The sequence below is a fragment of the Lepidochelys kempii genome, chromosome 21, assembly GCF_965140265.1.
Source record: "Lepidochelys kempii isolate rLepKem1 chromosome 21, rLepKem1.hap2, whole genome shotgun sequence".
NCBI lineage: Eukaryota > Metazoa > Chordata > Testudines > Cheloniidae > Lepidochelys > Lepidochelys kempii.
In genome coordinates, this window is record NC_133276.1 from 5,494,028 (window position 1) to 5,516,623 (window position 22,596).

At 42.4% G+C, this 22,596-nt stretch overlaps 1 protein-coding gene across 15 annotated transcripts in view; it reads right to left on the reverse strand.

Annotated features, from left to right (window-relative positions):
• PFKFB2 (6-phosphofructo-2-kinase/fructose-2,6-biphosphatase 2) overlaps positions 1-22,596 on the reverse strand; it is a 30,186-nt gene continuing 7,590 nt past the window's right edge. For 3 of the 15 annotated variants that reach the window (XM_073320452.1, XM_073320437.1, XM_073320438.1), the window contains 10 exons: positions 21,818-21,942; positions 21,226-21,433; positions 17,754-17,900; positions 16,687-16,791; positions 15,721-15,850; positions 14,001-14,063; positions 13,322-13,395; positions 9,880-10,074; positions 8,662-8,684; positions 3,795-7,626 (listed from right to left, as the gene is read on the reverse strand). In XM_073320452.1, coding sequence (XP_073176553.1) covers positions 7,569-7,626; positions 8,662-8,684; positions 9,880-10,074; positions 13,322-13,395; positions 14,001-14,063; positions 15,721-15,850; positions 16,687-16,791; positions 17,754-17,900; positions 21,226-21,433; positions 21,818-21,942 — 1,128 coding nt within the window. In that variant the 3' untranslated portion in view covers positions 3,795-7,568. Of the gene's footprint in view, positions 3,156-3,794; positions 7,627-7,648; positions 8,685-9,879; positions 10,075-12,328; positions 12,405-13,321; positions 13,396-14,000; positions 14,064-15,720; positions 15,851-16,686; positions 16,792-17,753; positions 17,901-21,225; positions 21,434-21,817; positions 21,943-22,596 lie in introns of those variants that run through there. The other 12 variants (XM_073320444.1, XM_073320449.1, XM_073320440.1 and 9 more) reach the window with 12 other exon arrangements.

Sequence of the window (22,596 nt, forward strand, 5' to 3'; positions counted from 1 at the left end):
TTGTTTTTAGAGACCCTTTATTATAAACAAGTATCACAGGGGTAGCTGTGTTCGTCTGGATCTGTAAAAGTGGCAAAGAGTCCTGTGGCACTTTATAGATGAACAGACGTATTGGAGCATAAGCTTTCTTGGGTGAATACCCACTTCTTCAGATGCAAGTAGTGGAAATTTCCAGAGGCAGGTATAAATATGCAAGCAAGAATCAGGCTAGGGATAACGAGGTTAGTTCAATCAGGGAGGATGAGGCCCTCTTCTAGCAGTTGAGGTGTGCACACCAAGCGAGGAGAAACTGCTTTTGTAGTTGGCGAGCCATTCACAGTCTTTGTTTAATCCTGAGCTGATGGTGTCAAATTTGCAAATGAACTGAAGCTCAGCAGTTTCTCTTTGAAGTCTGGTACTGAAATTTTTTTTGCTGCAGGATGGCTACGTTTAAATCTGCTATTGTGTGTCCAGGGAGGTTGAAGTGTTCTCCTACAGGTTTTTGTATATTGCCATTCCTAATATCTGATTTGTGTCCATTTATCCTTTTACGTAGGGACCGTCCAGTTTGGCCGACGTACACAGCAGAGGGGCATTGCTGGCACATGATGACGTATATTACATTGGTGGACGTGCAGGTGAATGTACCGGTGACGGTGTGACTGATCTGGTTAGGTCCTGTGATGGTGTCGCTGGTGTAGATATGTGGGCAGAGCTGGCACCGAGGTTTATTGCATGGACTGGTTCCCGAGTTAGAGTTACTATGGTGCGGTGTGTAGTTGCTGGTGAGAATATGCTTCAGGTTGGTGGGTTGTCTGTGGGAGAGGACTGGCCTGCCTCCCAAGGCCTGTGAAAGTGAGGGATCGTTGTCCAGGATGGGTTGTAGATCACTGATGATGCGTTGGAGAGGTTTTAGCTGAGGACTGTATGTGATGGCCAGTGGAGTTCTGTTGGATTCTTTCTTGGGCTTGTCTTGCAACAGGAGGCTTCTGGGTATACGTCTGGCTCTGTTGATTCGTTTCCTTATTTCCTTATGCGGGTATCGTAGTTTTGAGAATGCTTGGTGAAGATCTTGTAGGTGTTGGTCTCTGCTTGACGGGTTGGAGCAAGCACTGGCATGAAAATGGTGTAACTGCTTTGCTGCTTGTAACTGTTTTCTGACAGGCTTACACTGCAAAATGTAACTTTCACCACTAACAAACTTGTTCCTTAGGAACGTACTGAGGCTAGATTCAGCTCCGTTACATCGATGTGGAATAACTCAACTGGCTCAACTGACAATGGAGTTACCTCAGATTGACATTGGTGTAACCAGCATGTTATGGTCCCCACTCGGGGTTTGGTTGGGAAGTGTTGCCTAGTGGTCATGGCCACAACCCCGGACTGCCAAGGGGGCTGTGGGGAGGGGAGCCTGGGGCCTCCCACTCTACCGGACTCCAACCCAGGGCCCTTTGGGCTACCAGTAACCTGGCAACCAAGGCTACTTGTAGCTGTCCTCCCTGGACCTCTTCCTCTCGTCTCCTGCTCTGGGGTCAGCTCAGTCCAAGGCCTTTGCCTGGCGGGGAAATCCAAATCAACAGAAACAAGAGAGAATTGCCACTGTCCAAGGCCACTGGATACTTCCCTCTTTGCTTGCCTCTGCGGAGGGTCCTCCCTTCCCTCAAGAAGGGTTCCTTTGGGCAGCTGTGTCAGTACCTTTGGGTTTCCCTCTGTTCTGCTCTGCTGGAGCTATGGGCTGCAGGTCTGCTCACCTTCAGCGCTGCTCGCCAACTGAGCTAATTTGCTGCCTTATAATTCCTCCAGCGAACGGAGCATTTGCTGCAGGTGTGGCTGAGCCCAAAACAAGCCTTTTAAGCCCTTGTTGCTCAGTGTGGGGTTTGTACACCCCATCCAACCAGGCCAGAATAGTTGTGCTTAATCTTTAAGTAGGGCTAAGATTGCGCAACCCCTCCTCATGTTGGAGCACTCACTCACATGAGTAGCACTTAATTAGGAGGTGGAATAGACAACATGAAAAATTATATCACTGGGTTCAACTCTCAGTTAATAATGAGAAAACTCTGAACTTGGCCTGCCTAACTCTGGCACCAGCCAAAATATGTACATCAGTAATGGCTTGAGGCAAGAACGCATTTGTAAGTTTAGCTGTGCCAAGAAGTATTCTTACATCTAAAAGCACATTTTATCACCCATTCTGTTATTCACCTATACCTACGTGCCGAGTATAAGAATGTCATTGTAGAAGACAGCTCAACACAACGTTGCCAGTACTAATATATTTATCAAATTATATATCCCTTTTGCAAGCGGAATTTAAGGTCAAACATTGATATACATTGATTGACAAAGATATCAACTGAACTAAAAGACAGGGGGCCACATTCTGACACATGCTTCTTAGCACATTACTCTGCAAGCAGGGGGACTACTGGCACAGTAAGGGTACCAAACCCAACTTCCTAAAACACCGATCATTAGTATTGATTAAAAAGTTACAATGTCAATACATTAGCAGCAACATTCATACATCCTGGCAGGTAAAAAAACAAACAAAAAAACCAGTTATCTAATGATGCAACCAAAAGCTCACCCATGATAGAAAAATAATTAACTGCACAATGTTGTGCAAAGTGATTACAGCATATTGTGTGTTGTCAAATGACAATACATTGCTATTTGCCTTTACTTTGCAGTGTTATTTTAATCCTATGAAAGCAAGTAAGCAAATGGTAGATTTGGATGAAAGCTCATGCATTTAGACAGGAAGCGACCATGGATGCAAATGTGCGACAGCCCACAAGTCTCTTCCTCCAACCTGCTTTCTCTTCCTCATTTTTGTGACTGGTCTCTAACTCATTAGATAACTTTCATAAATAAAAAACAGGGGATCCTGCTCCCACAGAGGTCAAGGGCAAAACTGCACTTCAGTGAGAGAAGCCTGTAGGGTCAGGCCCATGTCAAATACTAACTTGGAGTGATTGTTTTAATTCAGAAAATGTAAGATTACGTTAGGCATCACACACGTGCACACAGTTACTTCAAAAGGGGCTTGATAAGTTGACTCCAGGAGTCTGATTCTAATTCCAGGATGAGATTTGTCGTTTCAAGTGTCCATTAAGTTTTCAGCCAAGTTCATGATGAAACCAAGACCTCTACATCGTTAACCCAGACTTCCTCTAGAAATGAGAAATCAAAAAAAGGTACAAATTATAACTCTGCAAAGCTGAAAGGAGATAAGCCACTGAAATCACTCTGGACAATGGTGCAGAGACCACCTAGGACTAAGTATCAAGGGTGATGCTTTCCTCGTATAAAATATAGAGCCATAACACCCCAGCAGTTTTTAAGACCATTCCTACTGATTTCAGAGGGGAGTTTTGCTGGCAGCATATTACCCATGACAACGGAAGGAACTCATTTTCTCTCCTAGGAACAAATATTTTCCACATCACAATCTTGTGCTCATTAATTCTCTCCTTCAGATACATCTCTGTTTCAAACAGTAACATCTCTGCACATGTTCCATAGTGTTCCTCCTCTAAACTTACTAGACGTAATTCTCTTCTGGGCTACGACTGCAGTAAAAGAGAGTTGGAGCTTTCAAGTGTTACAGTTAAAGGACACAGTTTTACTTGGGAAATGATGGAAGTGAACTTTGGGCATATACAGCTCAAGTCTGCACTAACTTGCACTTAGCATCATTCTTTATCACTGTGCAAAGTGGGTATAAATCAGAACATTGGCATTTCACACATGGAGCGTAGAAAAGTTTATTGGAGCATGCAATGAGAAGAAAAAAAACAATACTGAAGCAGTTGAGTGGTTCAAAGTTACTTAATGTTATTTATCTGATCCACAAGGAAGTTTACAACACAAATATTCAAAAGCAACATTACAATATCTATTTTGCAGGCCCATATTTGCACAAAAAAAAAAAAAACACAACCAAGTGAAACACTTCACTGATTTTACAACTATGCTCCTTCCGTACAGGAAATGTACTAATGATGTTCTGATGCAGTTTATAAAGAAAATGCATTCATGTGAGCAAAACTAGCAGGTAACTTTACAGACACGCAGTTATATAAACTAAAATACAAAGGCCAAGATTTTCAAAAGCGACTAATGTATTTAGGTGCCCAACATGAGTCACTTTAAAGGGGCCTGAATTGCAGAAATTGCAGAGCATCTGCCCTTCAGACATAAGGGGCACTTCTGAAGATTGTGGGCCAATCTTGCAAATCAGTCTGTCATTTTTCTTAGGGTATAATCACCAGTGTTTTGCAGTAAAGAGAAGCGAACTAAGTCATTGATTCAATGACAAAAATCACCAAAACACATTTACTCTTTTAAAAACAAAACATTCAGAAAATCAGACATGACATATTTTTCCATGTGTGATTTACAAACAAATCACATTTGATTAAAAATAAAACTTCCTCCACCCAAAAAATCCCAAACAGAAAAAAACAAGCAACTTTTAGTAACGAACCAATGTCAATATAAGATGCTAATATTCTATAAAGAACGTGTCTATAGCAACACATTCACACTGAGTTTTAATGCAAAACAAAACCATTAGGGAAAAAAAAAAAAGAATGTTCTAGACTAAATTCACGAAGTGTTGGACTAAATTCCATCAGTGTGATTGCACCCCCCTCCAGCAGCTTCTTCATATGGAGACTCAAGCTTAAAGTCAAATTATGGTTAGAAAATAACATTGCTAAAATGGCATTTGGGGGTGGGGGAAGGCGGCAGGTTTATTTCCTCAGGGTACAATTAATTTCTGTGCAAAGTACCAGCACAAAGGCCAGGCATAAGCAGCACGCAGGGCTTGTTTCTCGGTCCGGGGTGAATTTCACCCTTGTTGATTAGAAATCTTATTTGCTCAATTTACAAGTGAAAAATGACAATTTACCTAGTTGCCAGTGACACAAGCTCCCACCGGGAGACTTGCTGGGACCCTTTTGTCTCTTACCTCATCCCAAGCAATACAGACTCTGCAACTGGACCTGAGCCGGATCATTCTACTGGGGCTTGCTCCTTGTGTCGTGGCAAAACTTTCCCAACTTTAGTGGGAACAGATCAGCCCCACAGCGAGGGGAGGAGAATAAAATCCATCTTGCTTTCCCGTGTGTCCATGTTTGTGTCAATAAAGTCCACAGATGAAACGTAGAGACTCCCAGGGAGCAAACTAAGAAGGTGCCATTTCTGAATAATTATTTTGCTGACAATACCCAAAACATTCACTCATTCTAGCAACATCCACTGACATTTTGTGCATTATTGCAGCTTTGGTAGAACAGTCACAACATCACTATCATTTAAATAAAACTTTTCTGTATCTGTTATTTAAAATGTATGTTAAGATAGAGAGAATAAAAGACAAAACAAGGCACCTTACCCTGAAACCCATAACATAATCATTTATCCTAAGGAATGTATGCCTATAAAATGCTGGTTACAAACAGGGAGGCTATGTAATCACAGTAAAAGTGCTAAGGAGATTCACTTTAATTACAAAGTGCAATTAAATTCAAAATCCTATTGTTAGAAGATGAGTTACAAACAGCTCCTGTGTATATCACTGTGTGGCAACTATAAGTTCTCATTGTGCCTGTAGATGCGTATTCATAACTTCTGCAGACATTCAATGGAAGTTTGATTCTGAATGGACGTTTTGCTTGTCTTGATTCAACACAAAGTACAGCCCTCCCTGCTTGAAAGAGGTGTTTAAGTGACATCGGAAAACAGCAAGACTCAAGCCTGACTGTAGCGTTCCTTCTTTTGGTACTGTCTTTGAGAATGAAATATGAACGGAGTCTCTTTTATGAAACCTTAATTTTCCATTCTAACTATGTGCGTTAGATGTCTGGAAAATAATTGAACCAGCAGCCATTTTCCCTTCCATCTACAGAATACAGTTCTACATACAGAGAGAATTGGCATACGATTCAGAAGTGCAAAGTGTAAGTTAAGGCAGCTCAGCAAATGACAATTTAAAAAGGAGTTTCGATACAGCTCTAAAATTAAACTGTCAAATAGGACAAGGCATCTAACTTCAGTGTCACAGGGGAAAAAAAAATGCATTTCTCTCCCATTTTTTTTTTTCCTGCCAACAAAACTGAAAGACAAGTGCATTACCTATAAAAATGGAAAAGGCCATAGGATCTCTGTTCCTCAGAGCATAAAGTTGTCAGTATCAAGAAGTATTTGCAACTCTGTTGAATTGCAAACAAATTTCTATAGGGTTAAATTCTGTCTTGGATACCCTTTAGTGTGTGGGAGAGAGCGCATTAGGGTCCATGTACTGTAATAACTGGAACACCCAAGAGGAATAGTCTGGAAGAGTGGACTTTGTGTATCCCTCTTCATGGGGTATGTCTTGGCCACTGGATCCATGAAATGGAAAAAAAAAGACAAAAAATCTCCCAAAACTGACGTGTTTTAACAAAGTTAAAAAGAGAATAACTGACCATCACGGTCATCTTGACAGTTTGACATGCAATACCAGATTGAGAGGATCCCCATGAGAAAGCCTTGGAAACCAGAGGTTTTTAAAAAACTGTTTCAAGATCAGTTTTCTAATTGTAAACCAACAGTGAAAATGAGCTCCTTTATAGTCCACGACAATGATATTTGGCACTTACATAGCACCTTTCATAGGATGATTTCAAAGCGCTTTATAAACATGGGCACTTTCCCCAGATGGGAAACCAAGGTGTAGGGAGATTAAGTGACGTGCTCAATACCATAAAATTAGTCAATATGGAACCCATGGAATGGAACCCATAACTTTCGACTCCCAGACCCCAATTCTAAAACATGCCTCTGGCTGCCAAGATGGTCAACAAGGAGAGGGAGCTTTTTCGAAGGCCTTGTTCTAATGCAAACATTTTTCAGCTTCTTTTGAGAATATTCCCTTAAAGCAAAGTCACTTATTCAATGTAGCAACAATAACACTGTTGAGTATAGAAGCGCGTTCCAGGCACTGTCAAAAATCACTGCAGAGAGAGAAAGAGATTTCATGCCAAATGGCTACAGCTGGGCATAAAACAACTTCCTCTCCATATCCACGTAGCGGCATGCAACCACAGTGGGTGAAGCTCTCTAGGCAAAGAGTATTCAACAGCTGGCAAATAAGTAATACCACAGGCATTTAAATGGAGTTGCCACAAATGCATAGGGGAAAATGATACCACTCCCCAGAGGAGAAAGCAAAATTGCTGTGATAACATTAAAACACACCCATACAAACCCAAAGAGACACCTACTAAGAACCACAACAAACTTAAATAAAACCAAATCTCACATTGCACAGTCCATTTCACAAATAAGGTCAATAAAATGCAACATGAACTTATAGAAGTCAATTTCACAGGTAAGATATAAACTGAAACAGCAGGTACATCAAGAGATATTTGTATCAACATTTGCAGTGACATTCGCTCAGGCATTCAAAGCAGGGACAAGAAAGGGCCTCGTGGTCAGCAAGGTTGGTTCTGAGCAACATAGGCACAAAGGGAAGCACGGATCATTTCCTGGCCATTCTGCACAGTGTGATACTAAAGGCTTCTCGCTTGACAGCCTCACTTGGTGGCTGAGACAGAAACCAAGGACTCACAGGTGATGTTGTTTGCTGGCTCCCTGGAGAGAAGGGATAATAGACTATTTATGTCCTTTCTCACTGGATGTGAGAAAGAGAGATGCTACAGTATCCTTCAGCCCCATCCAATTCACCCTTCCAGTAGGATTATGTTAGTGAAGATTAATAATTATACTTAACACTAACATAGCACTCTTCACTGTCTAAGCACTTTACAAAGTTCACAATCCTGTGAGGGACCAAGTTTCTCCTGTAAGGTGGGAAATTAATTCAACCACCCACTTGAAGTCAATGGATGTTGAGGGTTTTCAGCACCATGTGGGACTAGGCTATAATTAAATAACCATCACAAAAACTCTGAGAGATAATACTTGTCTATCATATATGGGGGACTGAGGCAGACAGTGTAAGAGACTTGCCCAAGGCCTCAGAGAGTTGGTGTCCCAGCAGGAATTAAAACTCGAGAAGTTCCTGGCTCAGGCTACTAGACTTCTGGCAGAAATTTATTAAAGTCTTCATATAAATGGTTCTAAAGTCCTGCTGACTAGCGCTGCATCATGCCATCCACCCCTGTGCGTCACTCACCCTTTATTCATCTTGGTAGGGAATTCCTAACACGGATCAACAAGACTACAGCTACTAGCATCTTGTGCTGTAGACAGACACCTCGGGCCAAAATCTCCCCTGGTGTAATTCCACTGAATTATTTCTATGGGGTTACACCCAGAACGTATTTGGGGCTTGATAAACTATTCATCTATCCCAGTAATCTTGCTGATCTGGGGTGAAATTCACCCCTCTGCAGATGGCCAGCATGAAGCCTATGCACCATTAAATTCAATTTCAACCTTCACGCTGGCCTCTGCAGATGATGAATTTCACCAATGATAAATAGATTCTCCACCAACAATGGCCTCTCTTTGATTTACTGGACTATTATGTGACAAATTATTTCCTTCTGCCCCAAGCATTCATTGTCCCCGCAAATGATTGCCATGCAATTATAATTAAGAGAATTGCTACTTACTAAACAAACCCAGAGAGAATGCATACAAGCTACGTTCAGTGATACTCACAAGCAAGCACTTCCCATTTGAAGCTGCAAAGAAAAAACAAACAGCACAGGATAGCTCATACTGCATTTTAACAAAGACTAAAAAGTAATAATATAAAAGCTGAGCAGCAAATGAGGAAAAATTGAAACAACCCCCAGAATTGCATGTGAAGGAGGGACCACTGCAGGCTTGTATAAGAAACAACTAACTCATACAAGCCATGGAAACGGCATCCTAAAGTACCAATGAAGTCCAGCCAGTCAATCAGCTTGTCGGCTGAACGTTCATTTAAATGGCTCTGTCCAATCCAATGTATTCCATATTGATGAGCTGCAACGTTAATGTCAGTACAGGGAGAAATGGTTTTTAAATACTAAGTTTAAAGGGATGTTTTCAGGTTTTAAAACATACTCTGTGTAGCTCAGACTTTCGAAAAAGTGACTAGACATTTTGGGTGTCTCCATTTTCATCCAGGGCCCTCTGAAAATCAGGCTCCTTTATAGTGTCTTAAAATTGGGTCTCTCAAATCTGTCACTTTTGAAAATTTAGACCTGTGTTTTACTATTACCACGGTAGAATTATTAGAACTGAACTGGGGCCCAAATTGTCACCTTCCCGCTATTTTTTGCTTGTGGAAATCAGCGAAGAAACACCAGTGTGAAAGCAGAGATACACTGGTGAATCAGGACCTCAGCTTTAAAAGTGCTACTTACAATTCAGTATTTATGCATGTGAAGTGCAAAAACTAAGCATCCAGCTTGGAACAACAAAAACAGATTAATTAATTTCAATTTACGAAGAGGAAGAATTACTCTTCCCCGCAACGAGATCATGCATGCAGAGCTGCTGCTCAATTTCACTGGGATCAGAGGATCACTTTGTTGCATATACCTTATGACATTCGGGCAAGCAGAGAGTTCCTTAAAAATTAACCTGTCTGTCTGGAAAGGGGAAATCGTATTTTAAAACAGACAAACCAGAAACTCATTGTTATTCAATGGCATTCACTCTGCAGGGAGCAGGGCATTTTATGCCTACACGATTGCAGTTGTACCCCAATTTGCTGACTCTTAAGTAGTTTGTAATCTGAAGCTATTTTAAAGCACGGATGGTGATAAGGCATCTAAACGTCAAGATATTTCATTTGTGCATCGCACAGGACCATTGGAAAACATGAGTAACTGTTTGGCCATTAGTTCTGTGTCTGACCGGGGGAGAGGGGTAAGGTAGAGGAGTTACCACTTGAAGACTGACTTGTAGTTTCTGCTGATCAGCCCCATCTCGAGCCTCTGGGAATAGCAGAGACCCCATTGGGTTGAGAGGCCTGCTCCCAACACTGTAATTTCGTGTGCGCTTTATTGTGTCCGGACTGGCCAGAGGCGTAAAGCTGTTTCTTCTCATCCTTACAGGGGTTTGGCTCTTTGGAAGGCTGTTCTGATTGAAAATGGAGGATAATACAAGGAATGAAAAGCAGAACCACAATCTGAAATCAAAGTTCATACCAAGATATTTCTGATGCCAGAGACTTTCCACTTGCCATAACCAGAAGCCTAATCCTGATTCTGCTCTGCAGGCAGGCCTTCCATTCAAACCAATTGAGGTCTAATGCAAAGCCCATGGAAGTCAGTGGAACAATTCCTCTGTGCAGAGGACCAGCACAAACTTTATGCACCACTGAAGTCCTATTTTGAGAATTCACATGGTGTATGGGTGTCGTGCTAGCCCTCTGCATAGGAGTACATTTAAACTTCTGGGTGGCTACAGATTCAGGTCCCTCAACTATAAAATTTCACCTGTTACCGTCTTCAAAATTATCCATTTCTAAACATTCCTTTTACTTTAGCCCCACTGCGCACAGAACAGTTGAGATACTCCTTTAGTCCAGTAGCTGCTGCTAAAATGCTCTCGTCACTGCACCGTAACAGATTTATGTCCCTTATCTCTGTGGGTTCAAGATTTTTTTTTAACAGGATGCAGATAAAAAAAATTGTACTGATAGTAAAATTTCCCCAAGCGCTTGGATTTATTTTCAGAGCTGCTGTATCTTGCCACGAAAGCAAAGAATCAAACAGTAACAGTTCCTACTGTTTTCACGGAGGCAGTGCAGAGTATCACACAGGAACAATGGAGCAGCGCCAGCATAATCGGAGTGTAAATTATAACACCCCAAAATTGAACTCGCCACTGAAATTTCGCTGAATCTCCTCAAAGTGGCCATTCCAATGTAGGTGTTGCCTTTCAAGACACCTTCAAAACTTTTTGCCCCGTCTACAACTTCCAAATTTGTCAATTTATGATTGTCTTGTCATCCTGTAGCTCAATAAAAAGACAATTTAGATGCCACAAAAAGTTCAACCAGATTAGAAATAGGTATTAATGACAATCTTCGCAGCACTTTACATACGCTTTGCGGAGCACAGAGAGGCGAAGGCCCAAGTTTTCAAAAGCATGTCTAAATGTCATGGAATCACTTCCGATTTACACCAGTCCAACCAAGCCGGATTTGGCAGCTGGCCTTTAACTCTGAGTGCTGCAGTTTTTGAGTGCTCAATGTGAACACGCAGAGCTGGATTGTCAAAAGATGGCGAACACCTGGACCCTAGCAGTTGCAAATGATCAGCACCTCTGACCTATCAGGCCCCGTGTCAGCGTGTAAAGGTGGACACTCAATAACTGAAGCAACCTTTGAAAACGTCGCCGTAAGGCCTCAATCCGGCAGACACTTTAAGCATGTTTTTAAGTGCTCTGCTGAACAAGGGTAGGATGCTGAATGTGGGCCTTGTGGTGTGCTCACGTAACCCGCGGAAGGGGGCTTACGTGGGATAGCGGGGCTCGTGCTAGCACTCTAAAAATAGCTGTGTAGACAGCGTTTTGGAGTTATGGCTCAGGCTGCAGCTTGGGCTCCGAAGCCTAGGGAAGGGGTGGGGACAGCAGCCGAGTCCATTACACATTCATTGCTATTCTAACATCTGCATTTCAGTAGAGGTGCACCCGCCCACACCAGGGCTGAATTTGGCTCTCACATTGCCACTATCTTCTGTTCCCTAACATCCTGATGGCTAAGGTCCGTGTTCATATCCACTTTCTAGTCATAAGGGGTCATTCCTCACTATCTGTGCTTAAGATTCTGTGTCAATGTCCTTATTTGCACAGAATACATAGATGTGTCTTTACTAAATTTAAGAGTATCAATATGAGGAGACCAGGGTCCAAAAAACCTCTCTAGTTGCCTCAAATAACTACATATACCTGGATCATTAGCTGAATCAATAGCAATAGAACAAATGCACTGATGATGGTGCCTTGAAGGTTTAGCCTTCCAGGCAGACCACGTTTACAGGAGTGACCTTGACATTTCCACAGCTTTTTAGATCTTGTGAACCAGAGTTAAAGCCAACCGAGAAGTTTATTTATGGCTTTTGTCCAATGCTGTTTTTAACTTTAGAAAAATGAGAGGTTTCAGAGTAGCAGCCATGTTAGTCTGTATTCGCAAAAAGAAAAGGAGTACTTGTGGCACCTTAGAGACTAACAAATTTATTTGAGCATAAGCTTTTGTGAGCTACAACTCACTTCATTGGATGCATTCCATGGAAAATACAGTGGGGAGATTTATGTACATAGAGAACATGAAACAATGGGTGTTACCATACACACTGTAAGAGAGTGATCACTTAAGGTGAACTATTACCAGCAGGAGAGCGGGGCGGGGGAACCTTTTGTAGTGATAATCAAGGTGGGCCATTTCCAGCGGTTGACAAGAACGTCTGAGGAACAGTGGGGGGTGGGAGAAAATAAACACGGGGAAATAGTTTTACTTTGTGTAATGACCCATCCACTCCCAGTCTCTATTCAAGCCTAAGTTAATTGTATCCAGTTTGCAAATTAATTCCAATTCAGCAGTCTCTCATTGGAGTCTGTTTTTGAAGTTTTTTTGTTGAAGAATTGAAATTTTTAGGTCTGTAATCGAGTGACCAAAAGAGACTGAAGTGTTCTCCAACTTGTTTTTGAATGTTATAATTCTTGACGTCTGATTTGTGTCCATTTATTCTTTTACGTAGAGACAGTCCGGTTTGGCTAATGTACATGGCAGAGGGGCATTTCTGGCACATGATGGCATATATCACATTGGTAGATGTGCAGGTGAACGAGCCTCTGATAGTGTGGCTGATGTGATTAGGCCCTATGATGTTGTCCCCTGAATAGATATGTGGACACAGTTGCCAAATGGCTTTGTTGCAAGGATAGGTTCTTAGAGCAAGCTCATATTAAAGAATTATAGAATGAGCATCATAGCAACAACAATGGAGAAATGCATCATTACACATTGGAATGATCACCCTGAAGCTTAAAAAGGCTGTATTGATAAACTTTGCATTACAGTTTTCCTAATATGGTTATTGAAACAGTTTTAAAAATAAATTCTCTCCCATTCATGTTTGGAAACAACAAACTAAATATCTGGAAAATTTTATACCTGCAATAGTTCTTCTCAAAGAAGTTAATTATCCTTATAGGGGCAATACTTCAAAAGCAGTTTTTATAATGGCTGAAATGGATGGAAGATTTCTAGCAGGCACTCCACAGTGACTGTTCAGATTTGCAATATTATCTTTCATGCAGGCTCAAGTTGTGTAATTTGCCAACCATGAATCAAGGGCCAGGATTTTCAGTAAAGACTTACAGTACTCCCAGAAGGCTTGTCTCGATGGGTATTCACTGCTTCAACATTCAAGGTGATTGTTTCCACTTTACAGCCTTCACCAAATGAAAAGAGAAACTTCAAAAAAGGAACTAGATTTTCTTTTAAAATCAATTATTCTCAGTTAAATTACTGGCAACTGGACTCAGTTGTTTGCAGAGACAATAAATAATTCACTTTCTTCTTTTGTAAAGAACTTGTACGTATACAGGACTTTAGATTTAATATTAATCATGGATTCTACATGAGTGTTTGATATGCAACATTTTAATTACTTTCTCCTGTAGCTTTTGCTGCAGAAGTGCAGCTAGTAAACAAGGGCAGCCTTCACACAAAGATACATGCGGTATGGATTACACTTATTGACATGAAAACTAGTTCGAGTTCAGTTCATTCTGAGGTACAAGTTCAAGTCTGGAGGGAAAAAGTGGTTTCCTGGTCAATAAATATAATCCAGAGATAATGGGTCTCTTTTAGAAGAAACTGGTTGTTACTCATTTTATAGATTTATTCTATAAAAAATATAATGTTCTCTCTCATTTTGCCTCCCCCTTATTTTCTTTTAACTTTTACAGTAAATGTAGCACTCAATTTTGCATATGTATTTTGATATCAAATTGCCCAGCCAATTCAGCTAAGTGAGAAAAAGGGAAATATTTACCGTAAGCAACTGGTGTGAGCTTGAATATGGTGTGAAGGGGGCACTTCAGATATGGCAACTCATCTAAAACCAGACAGGAGAAGTTAAACACTGCATGTATGGGCACAGTTTGGAACTATGCAGGAATTTTGTGGTTCCTCAGTTTGGCCTGGATCTTGCAAGGACTTACACACCTGCTTAACTTTAAGCCCATGAGGAGCTCCATGGGGTTCAAGAGGATGGCTCACGTGTTTAAAGTTAAAATGTGTGGGTAAGTCTTTGCAGGATCAGGGCCTTGGTTTTCTGAAAAGCGGATGTAGAAGGTAATCGCCTCATAATATATTTGACATCCCCTTATCTCTTCTGGAGTCTACTGCTGCAGTCCTGAGGGACACCCTAGGATCAGCTTTGTGCACTTCCCTCCTGCTTCAACTCTTCCCCTCCCTGAATCACCAAGTCACAGGTCCGTCCAATCATCCCATCTAAGGGCACATTACTGCTGCTACTCAGTCTGCCAGGAGAGTTCCTCCCACCACAAGTTCTGATCACACTGCCTTCACAAGCGTCAGTCCCTGCCTGCCAGCTTTAAGACCAAGAGACCAGGAGCTGAACCTAACAGCTGAAATACCAGCTCCACTGAAATCAACGCGAGTTTTACCACTGACTTCAGTGGGGCCGGGATTCCTCCCAAGGTCCCTCCCGCATGGCCAGCAACACAGTCCTAACAGACAGGCTTTGTACTTAGATAGGGATTTTTTCCTTTTGTTCCTCACCTGCCATCCAGTGAAAATAGCTTTCAATAGCAGATACAGACATCCCCGAAAACAGAGGCGTATAGCAAAAACCCTTAGAGACCCACCCACTTAGGGTATGTTTACACTGCAATTAAAAACCTGCAGCTGACCTCTGCCAGCTGACATGGGCTCACAGGGCTCCGGCTAAGGGGCTGTTTCACTGCGGTGTAGATGTTTGAGCTCGGGCTGCAATGTCTGCACCACAGTTGAAGAGTCTCTTAGCCCGAGCCTTGCGAGCCCGAGTCAACTGGCATGGGCCAGTCGTGGGTGTCTAACTGCTGTGTAGACATAGCTTCTTGCAGCCACAGAGCTCTAAGGGTGTCTACCTGGGAAAATCTTAAAGATCGTGGCAAACACTTCAGAAATTTAAGAGTTCACCTCTGTGTCCTCGGCCATAATTTCCTTCCTCTGTGCCATCTAGCCTCACTGCTGTCCAGAAATTGGCTGGGTGATGCTTTCTCTGTTAGTACTTACCTGACCCTCATTGCCAATCTACCTGAGCATCTCACAATCATGAATGGATTTTACCCTCCTCGCCCCCGTCAGGTAAAGTGGTATCACCCCCATTTCCAGATGGGAAACTGAAGCATGGGGTCAATTAAGTGACTTGCCCAATGTCCTAGAAGTGTCTGTGGCAGAGACAGGAACTGAAACCCACATCTCTCAAGTCCCAATAACAGGGCCTATCCAGACGAACCTTCCTAAACTCTCACACCCGAAGTGGCTGCATTTCAGTGGCACTGCAAGGAGAACTGTTTGTGAAGCACTTACAGAAACTCCGGGCTAAAAGAGGCTTGAGAAGTGTACAGTATGATCTTACTGACATTTTTTTCCCTCAAGAAGTTCTGTTTTTGCAAAAATTAAATGAATAATGCAAGCCTCCCTTCCAGAAGCTCTGTGATGGAATCAGCAACCCCCACCCCAACACAGTGAATTTACTTTCATACCTGCGCTCTTGTCAAGGAAGTAGGCCAATAGGCACCGCATAACAGCCTGGTGGGCAATAACCAGAACACTGCCCTGACGCTCTAGCTCCATAATCACAGCCTCCAAACGCTGGACCAAGTCTTGGTAAGACTAGAAATCAAGGGAAAGATTCAACAGCACAAAGATGTTTAGGGGTTTCACAAGCGTGCAGAGATACCAGAACCAAGAACAGGGCTTAAAATTGCTTCACATGAATCAAAACACAGGTTAAAAAAAATCTTAAAATATGGAAGATATAGAAGAACTGATAGCACAGGGGGAAAAAAAGCTAGATACATTTTTGGATTAGTAACTGGCCCCTAAATTTGTGGGGATAGTCAGATTTCTAGCAACATTTTCAACAGATGTAAATAAAAATAAAAATAAATAATAAATTAAATAAAATAATCATGTCTATGGCTCTCTCCCTGCAATCAGCTCCACACAGAAGGACCCCTATGTCTGCCCACAGTCCCAAGGAAATAATACAATAGCCCGAATACATTTTACAAATATGATCAAGTGGTATCACTTGCATGGCACTATAAAGGAGACGGACGGACGGACAGACAATCTAGTCACTGATCAGTAACCCACTGTATTACAACAAAATTTGGGATACTACCATTAGGTCTATTGCCACTTGCCACATAAATCTAATTTCATTTTAATTTTTCCCTTCCTTCCTATCTACACATACTCAGCTACATTGACAGGTTTCAGAGTAGCAGCCGTGTTAGTTTGTATTCGCAAAAGGAAAAGGAGTACTTGTGGCACCTTAGAGACTAACTAATTTATTTGAGCATAAGCTTTCGTGAGCATCAGCTCACTTCCGATGAAGTGAGCTGTAGCTCACGAAAGCTTATGCTCAAATAAATTGGTTAGTCTCTAAGGTGCCACAAGTACTCCTTTTCTTTCAGCTACATTATTATTTTAAACCTGCTCACCTCTCCTCCAGGATAACGATAAAGATATTTATCTTGATCCCTCAGCACAAACTCATCTGGGTACTGAGTTTCAATTTCTTCATATGTCATCTCTTCACACACTCCCTGGTGGAAGAGGAGTTTGTTACAAGGAAATTCATTTCAATAGATTTACGCAGAGGGGAGTGGGGGGAGGATTGAACACAGAAGATTCTGTGCCTATGTAGCGAGTGTTTTACATTTCGTAAGAGACAGGAGTAATTCTAATGCAGCACTTTACACCCGAGAACCATGGAGCGGGCTTGCAAACATTAATTCCTTAAGTCTCCCACCCCTCCTGAAAGGTAGGCAAGCATTAACATCCTCATTATGCAGATGCAGGCAGGCTAGCTCAGTTGGATGAATATGAGACTCAAACTCTGCACTGGGGACTGAGCCCCTCATTGGAAACGAGTTTCCTGAGGGAGGTTTTTTGACCTGTGTTATGGGGAATAGCAGACCAGGTGATCACAATGGTCCCTTCTGGCTTTGGAATCTATGAATGCAACAGAAATGACCTCAGCAGAGAAGCAAAAGTTCCCTCGCAAATAACTGCAATGTGTTTTCTAGTTTGAATTTTAAACCCAAACCTTTATGTTCTATGGCTGTGGTTTTGGTTTGTTGGTTTTTAAATCTGCAAATAATGAAAACAGGTTTGTATTTCCATGTTATTATCTTTACAGCTTATTTGCATGAAAGAATTACAGTGGGAACCACTGAAAGCCCAACATATGCTCGTTGGGCTGTAGTTGGTTGTTGCAGGTACCTGGGACCTTGAATGTTGAGTTTTCAATGGTATCTGCTGTAAAGAGCACTGGGATACTTAGACAGGTAAAAACCCCATAGACATCTTCAATTTTACACCAAGCAGTCCTATAACTCACAGGAGGTGAGGGGTGCAATATAAATGGATAGTGTTGTGAAGCATAATTAATGCTCAGAAAGTGTTTAGATGGGAGGGGAATGACATTATTTCATGTTCACTATTATTATTTACAACCCCCAAAAGTTCAGTGTATAGCTTTGGACCATTTCCCCACTGTACTCACAGCATCAATCTCATTCAGAATCTTCCACTGCTCATAGGGGACCCCCAAGGACTCGGCTGTCTGGATGGTTCTCTTCAGCTGGCTCGTCCAAACCTTCAAATCCACAATCTCCTGCTCAGCAATGAATTTTTTAAGGGCTTGAGCGAACTAGAGAAATTGAAGCAGGTTGGGAGAAGATAAAAGTAACCATTGTGAATTCACTCTTCATTGTGAAAGAACATGCTAATCTTCTCACCAGACTGGCATTAACTGATGCCATCCAAAGCCAATTTCTGCCACTCTGGGTCTAGAGTGAATATGTTCTCAGTTGTGAGCTGTATAGATGTCAAACATGCCTTAAATACATACTGGCACTAAGTTACCATAGCTCCCTCGCGGGCCCCTTTTAATCCGGAAGCTAAACATGGCAACTAGAATTACAACTAATCGCTGCATACACACTCCCAACTTTAGCTTCCTCTCAGGACTAAATTCAATGAGGATCAATCTGCACATCCAAATGTGCGGGACATCTTGTCTGGGAAACATCAGTTAAGCTAGAGCTGAAATACACACTCCCCAGGAAAGGAAAGCTCCCGTGCTTGTTAAGGAGTCTTCCAGCTATTGTCAGACTCTCACACCAAAGACGCCCATAATTTGCTTGTGGATGAGACTTCCATCTCTCTTGGTCTAGCTAAAGAGAGCAAGACAAGAATAACTGCTTGTTTTCCTGTGCAGAGTACTCTACTGTTTTCTATCAAGAACCAGAGCTGCGTGTAGAAACTGAGTTACACCGGTTCAGAAAGCTTGCTAGGCGACCTATAGAAACATGAAGAACATATATAGGTCAAGCTTCCTGATACCCCAAGAAATTCAAACCAACTGTCTTTATCCCAAATTAGAAACTGTACATTTATCTGCTTTATGAATTAAAGGTACCATCTCTCTACATCTGATTTCCCGGTCTGTCTTTTCAAAATAAATGTTTCTTGTTCCTCAACAAGCCCTGAAAGATGTGAAATAAAAGGTATTGGATACAATCAAAGAATGTATGGGTTAAGTCCACTAAATTTAGAGGAGCTGTAAAGCGATTTTGTTCGCTTTCTTTCTAAATTAATGCTGAATTAAGTGGTACGAACTGTATGGCACGACAAGGAAAAAGAACATTGAAAGATATAGGCAGTGTTGTTGGTCCCAGGATATTTAGACAGACAAGATGGGCGAGGGAATATCTTTTATTGGATCAATTTCTGTTGGAGAGAGAGACAAGCTTTTGAGCTACTGGCCAGGACCTGAAGAAGTCCTGTGTAAGCTCAACTCGTCTCTCTCACCCAGCTTGTCTCACTGAAACATACAAGCAGCTAACCAAGGCAAAACTTTGAAACTGAGCAGAGATTCCAATTCACAGTATAGATAATACAGAAAAAAAAAACAGATATAAAAATCTTTGAAATTAATGAAACATTACATTTTAAGAACTGAAGAAATTTGTTATATACCAGCGCCATCTGCTGGATATCAATGGAAACAATGGAGAATGAGAGCTGAAAGCCATAGGACAAGTGGTCAGTAGAAACCACAGCGTTTCTCGAATGCAGCCACCAGGGGCTTTTCTTATGCCACAACCTCCTGGGCAGTGACTGGAGGGGGACGGGAGGGATGGGGGGGGGGCACCAGCAGGGGTGGGCCTTGCCTCCCTCAGAATCCACAAACGCCAGAGGAGCAGGCAGCCAGTGAGTTCCTCACCTTCTTGGGCGTGGTGAAGCTCGGATTTCAGGCCTCAGCCTGGAGTCGTAGATGGCAGACTCCGGTCGTGGGGCTTCAGGCTCTGACCCTGGACCTCGGCTGCAGGTGCAAGTCCTCAGCTCACCCTCCCCGCCCACATCTAGGGTTGCCAACTTTCTAGTCACACAAAATCGAACACCCTAGCCCCACCCTTACCTGAGGCCCTACCCCTTCCGCAAGCCCCCGCCGCACACTCACTACATTCCCCCTCCCTCAGTGGTTCGCTCTCACCCACCCTCACTCATTTTCACTGGGCTGGGGATGCTGGAGGGGGTGAGAGCTCTAACTGGGGCTGCGGGGCGGGCTAGAAATGAGCGATTCGGAGTGCGGGAGGGGGCTGCGGGTTGAGGCAGGTGGTTGGAGTGTGGGAGGGGGTGAGGGCTCTGGGCTGGGGGACTCTCTTTCTTCACAACTCCTCTGGCATTGACCCTTTTCCCAGGGCTAGCATCCCAGGGCTTATTGTCCCCCGCCCCGGTTTCCTCCTCCCTACTTCTCTGCTTCCAACAAGTGACTGCAAGCTCCCACCTACAAATATAAACTTCCTTTCTTTAGATTCCCTACCCAGCTTCTCCCCCAGCTAGGCTTCATCAGCCATTGGGCCTTATCAGTCCCTGGCTCTCCTCCAGGTGTAGCCTATAAGGTTAACTGGCCTATTTTACCTGTTCAGACATTGTGTGGGGGTGGACAGCCTGTTACACTGCCAAGTAACCAAACTGTGGATTTTAACTAAGTAATGCTATATACATGTTTCTCCTTTGTAAATCCAAGCACACTCACCTCGGAACGTCAAAAAAAAAAAGAAATGTAAGCAATTGCTTTTGATGTTTCAAACTAGTCCCTATCAAACCAAAACGCAAGAAATAGCAAGGACCAAATTCATGAGAGAGAGTGCCCTAAGACAAGTGCATCCTTATTCTTCGACAGAATTACTTGAAGGGTGATAAATCCATTAGAGATACTAAAGAACTGGTAACTGATGACAACAGGTAAATGTAATAAGATTTAGGGTGATTTGTTTTGTTCCTTGGAATAGTTGCTGGATCCCAACAGAAGACTGCATGTGTATTTTGAGTTCAGAAGATTTGTTGTGTCTTCACTTGATCAATCACTGTTGTTTATATACCAATGAGGTTCTAGGTGAATTAATAAACTGCTGATTGGTTAAGAATAACAAAATGTCCTGATCTCAGAAACACTGTCTAAGATAAAAGTAGACTTGAAAAGAACCTAGTATTAAAATTAGTAAACTAGTACTCCTTGGATTCAGTAAAGAGGGGTTATCCTAATTAAACTGCATCCCAACATTGGCAGGAACATCTATCATATTGGCAAACCTAGTTTATTACATTTCAGCTTTACAATCTAACTGGCACCTTGGCAAATCCAAAAAATGTTCACCCATTCTTGTTTGCGCAGTAAAGAATGAGTCCCTTGCAGAATGAACACCCCTCATCGGCAGGAAGCATTGCTTCAAGGGAGCAGGGAGAGTGACTGCTCAAGGTGCATGGGGGGACTTCAACCCCAGGCCGAAGAGAAATCGCACACCCTTGACAGTCAGATTCAGGCCAATTTCTCTGCCGGCATAAATGAGCAAAACTCTGTTGAACTGAGCCCATTTACACCAGCAGTCAATCTGACCCAAATCCAGGTTCCTATTATACTGACACACTTTAAAAGGATCTCAATCCTGACACTGCCAAGAACATACCTGCTTCCCATGTGGTGACAGGCCAGAATCCCCACCGATCTTGCCAACAAGGTTAAATTCGCTCTCACCATGTCGGCAAAGGTAGATGGTGCGCGGCTGGACGTGAATGTTCATTAGGTAATAGACGATTTTACTCTGGATGTAATCCCGGACACGGTTTACCAGGAACCGCTGTCCCACATTGATCACTTTAATGAAGGAAAGGTCTCTACGGTCAACACAAAACAAGCACACTCGTCAGCATCTTTAAAGCAAAATGTATGTGCGTGTATTCTTGTAATACTGATAGTGCTGCTACCACTTGGCACTGAGGTGCCTTAGAAAACTCTTAGAGAGAGAGAACAGACTATTACAATGTAGCGTAGTTTTCTGTTTTATACACTAGCGAGAAATCCTTGTGACTCATGTTGGACATAATCCTGCACGACTCACACAAGAAAATCTCCCACACTACAAAGTCAATGAGAGTTTCGCCAGCATAGGGACTGCAGCATGTTAGGTTAGGAAACAAAACTGGCAAAAGAAAGCAGCCCACGTGTCTGTTTCCACAGCATATCCAGTAAGAAACATGCTGCTAAATCTCGCCTCTTACTTGTCATAATTATCTGGATCAAGGGGCTGATATGTGACTTTATAGCACTCTATCCTCTTCAGGAAATCATCCATCACATTCTCTCTATTTCTCTCTGGGTAGTCAGGGCTGGAGACCTTCACTTCCTGAATGAGAGAGAGAGATTTTATAAAAGTTAAGCAAACTTTGTATAAATCAGAATAAGTAAGATTATTCTTCAATTTTCAAACAAACACTGTTTACATTTCCCCTTCCCATCTGCCCTGTGAAGAATCTGTTCCAGGAAAGGAAAAAGAACAATTCCAAATGTCACAGGGTAGCATTTGGCCTGGAGACAGAGACAGATGGCTTGACTTTTGCCTTTCCACACAAACCACTTACTCCATATTGTCCCATGAAAATAAAATCAAGCTTTGAGATAAAATGCTTCATGGCTATAGTTTGGTTTCCAAGTTCCCACAAAAATAACCCATCTGTCTTGGTTGCCATGCATCTGCAAATATTAACCACTTATTTCAGAACTGAAATATAAGAACAAGGCTATCAGAACTGCATATAGTATTGCAAAGGGCACCCCACCCGCAACCGCAAAGGGCACCGCGGTTTATACAGGGGTAGGACAGCACCAGAATAAGAACGGCAGAGTTACACTTATTAGAAGCAGTTCAGTTTTGATCTCTTTCTGCCTGTTGAGATAAAGCCCAGTTTTTCTGATCCTGGCATAAACTGCACTAAAGTAAGGTAAGAGAATATTGGGTGAGTTTAACATCAGATGCCCTTCGTGACTGCAGAAAGGAAAA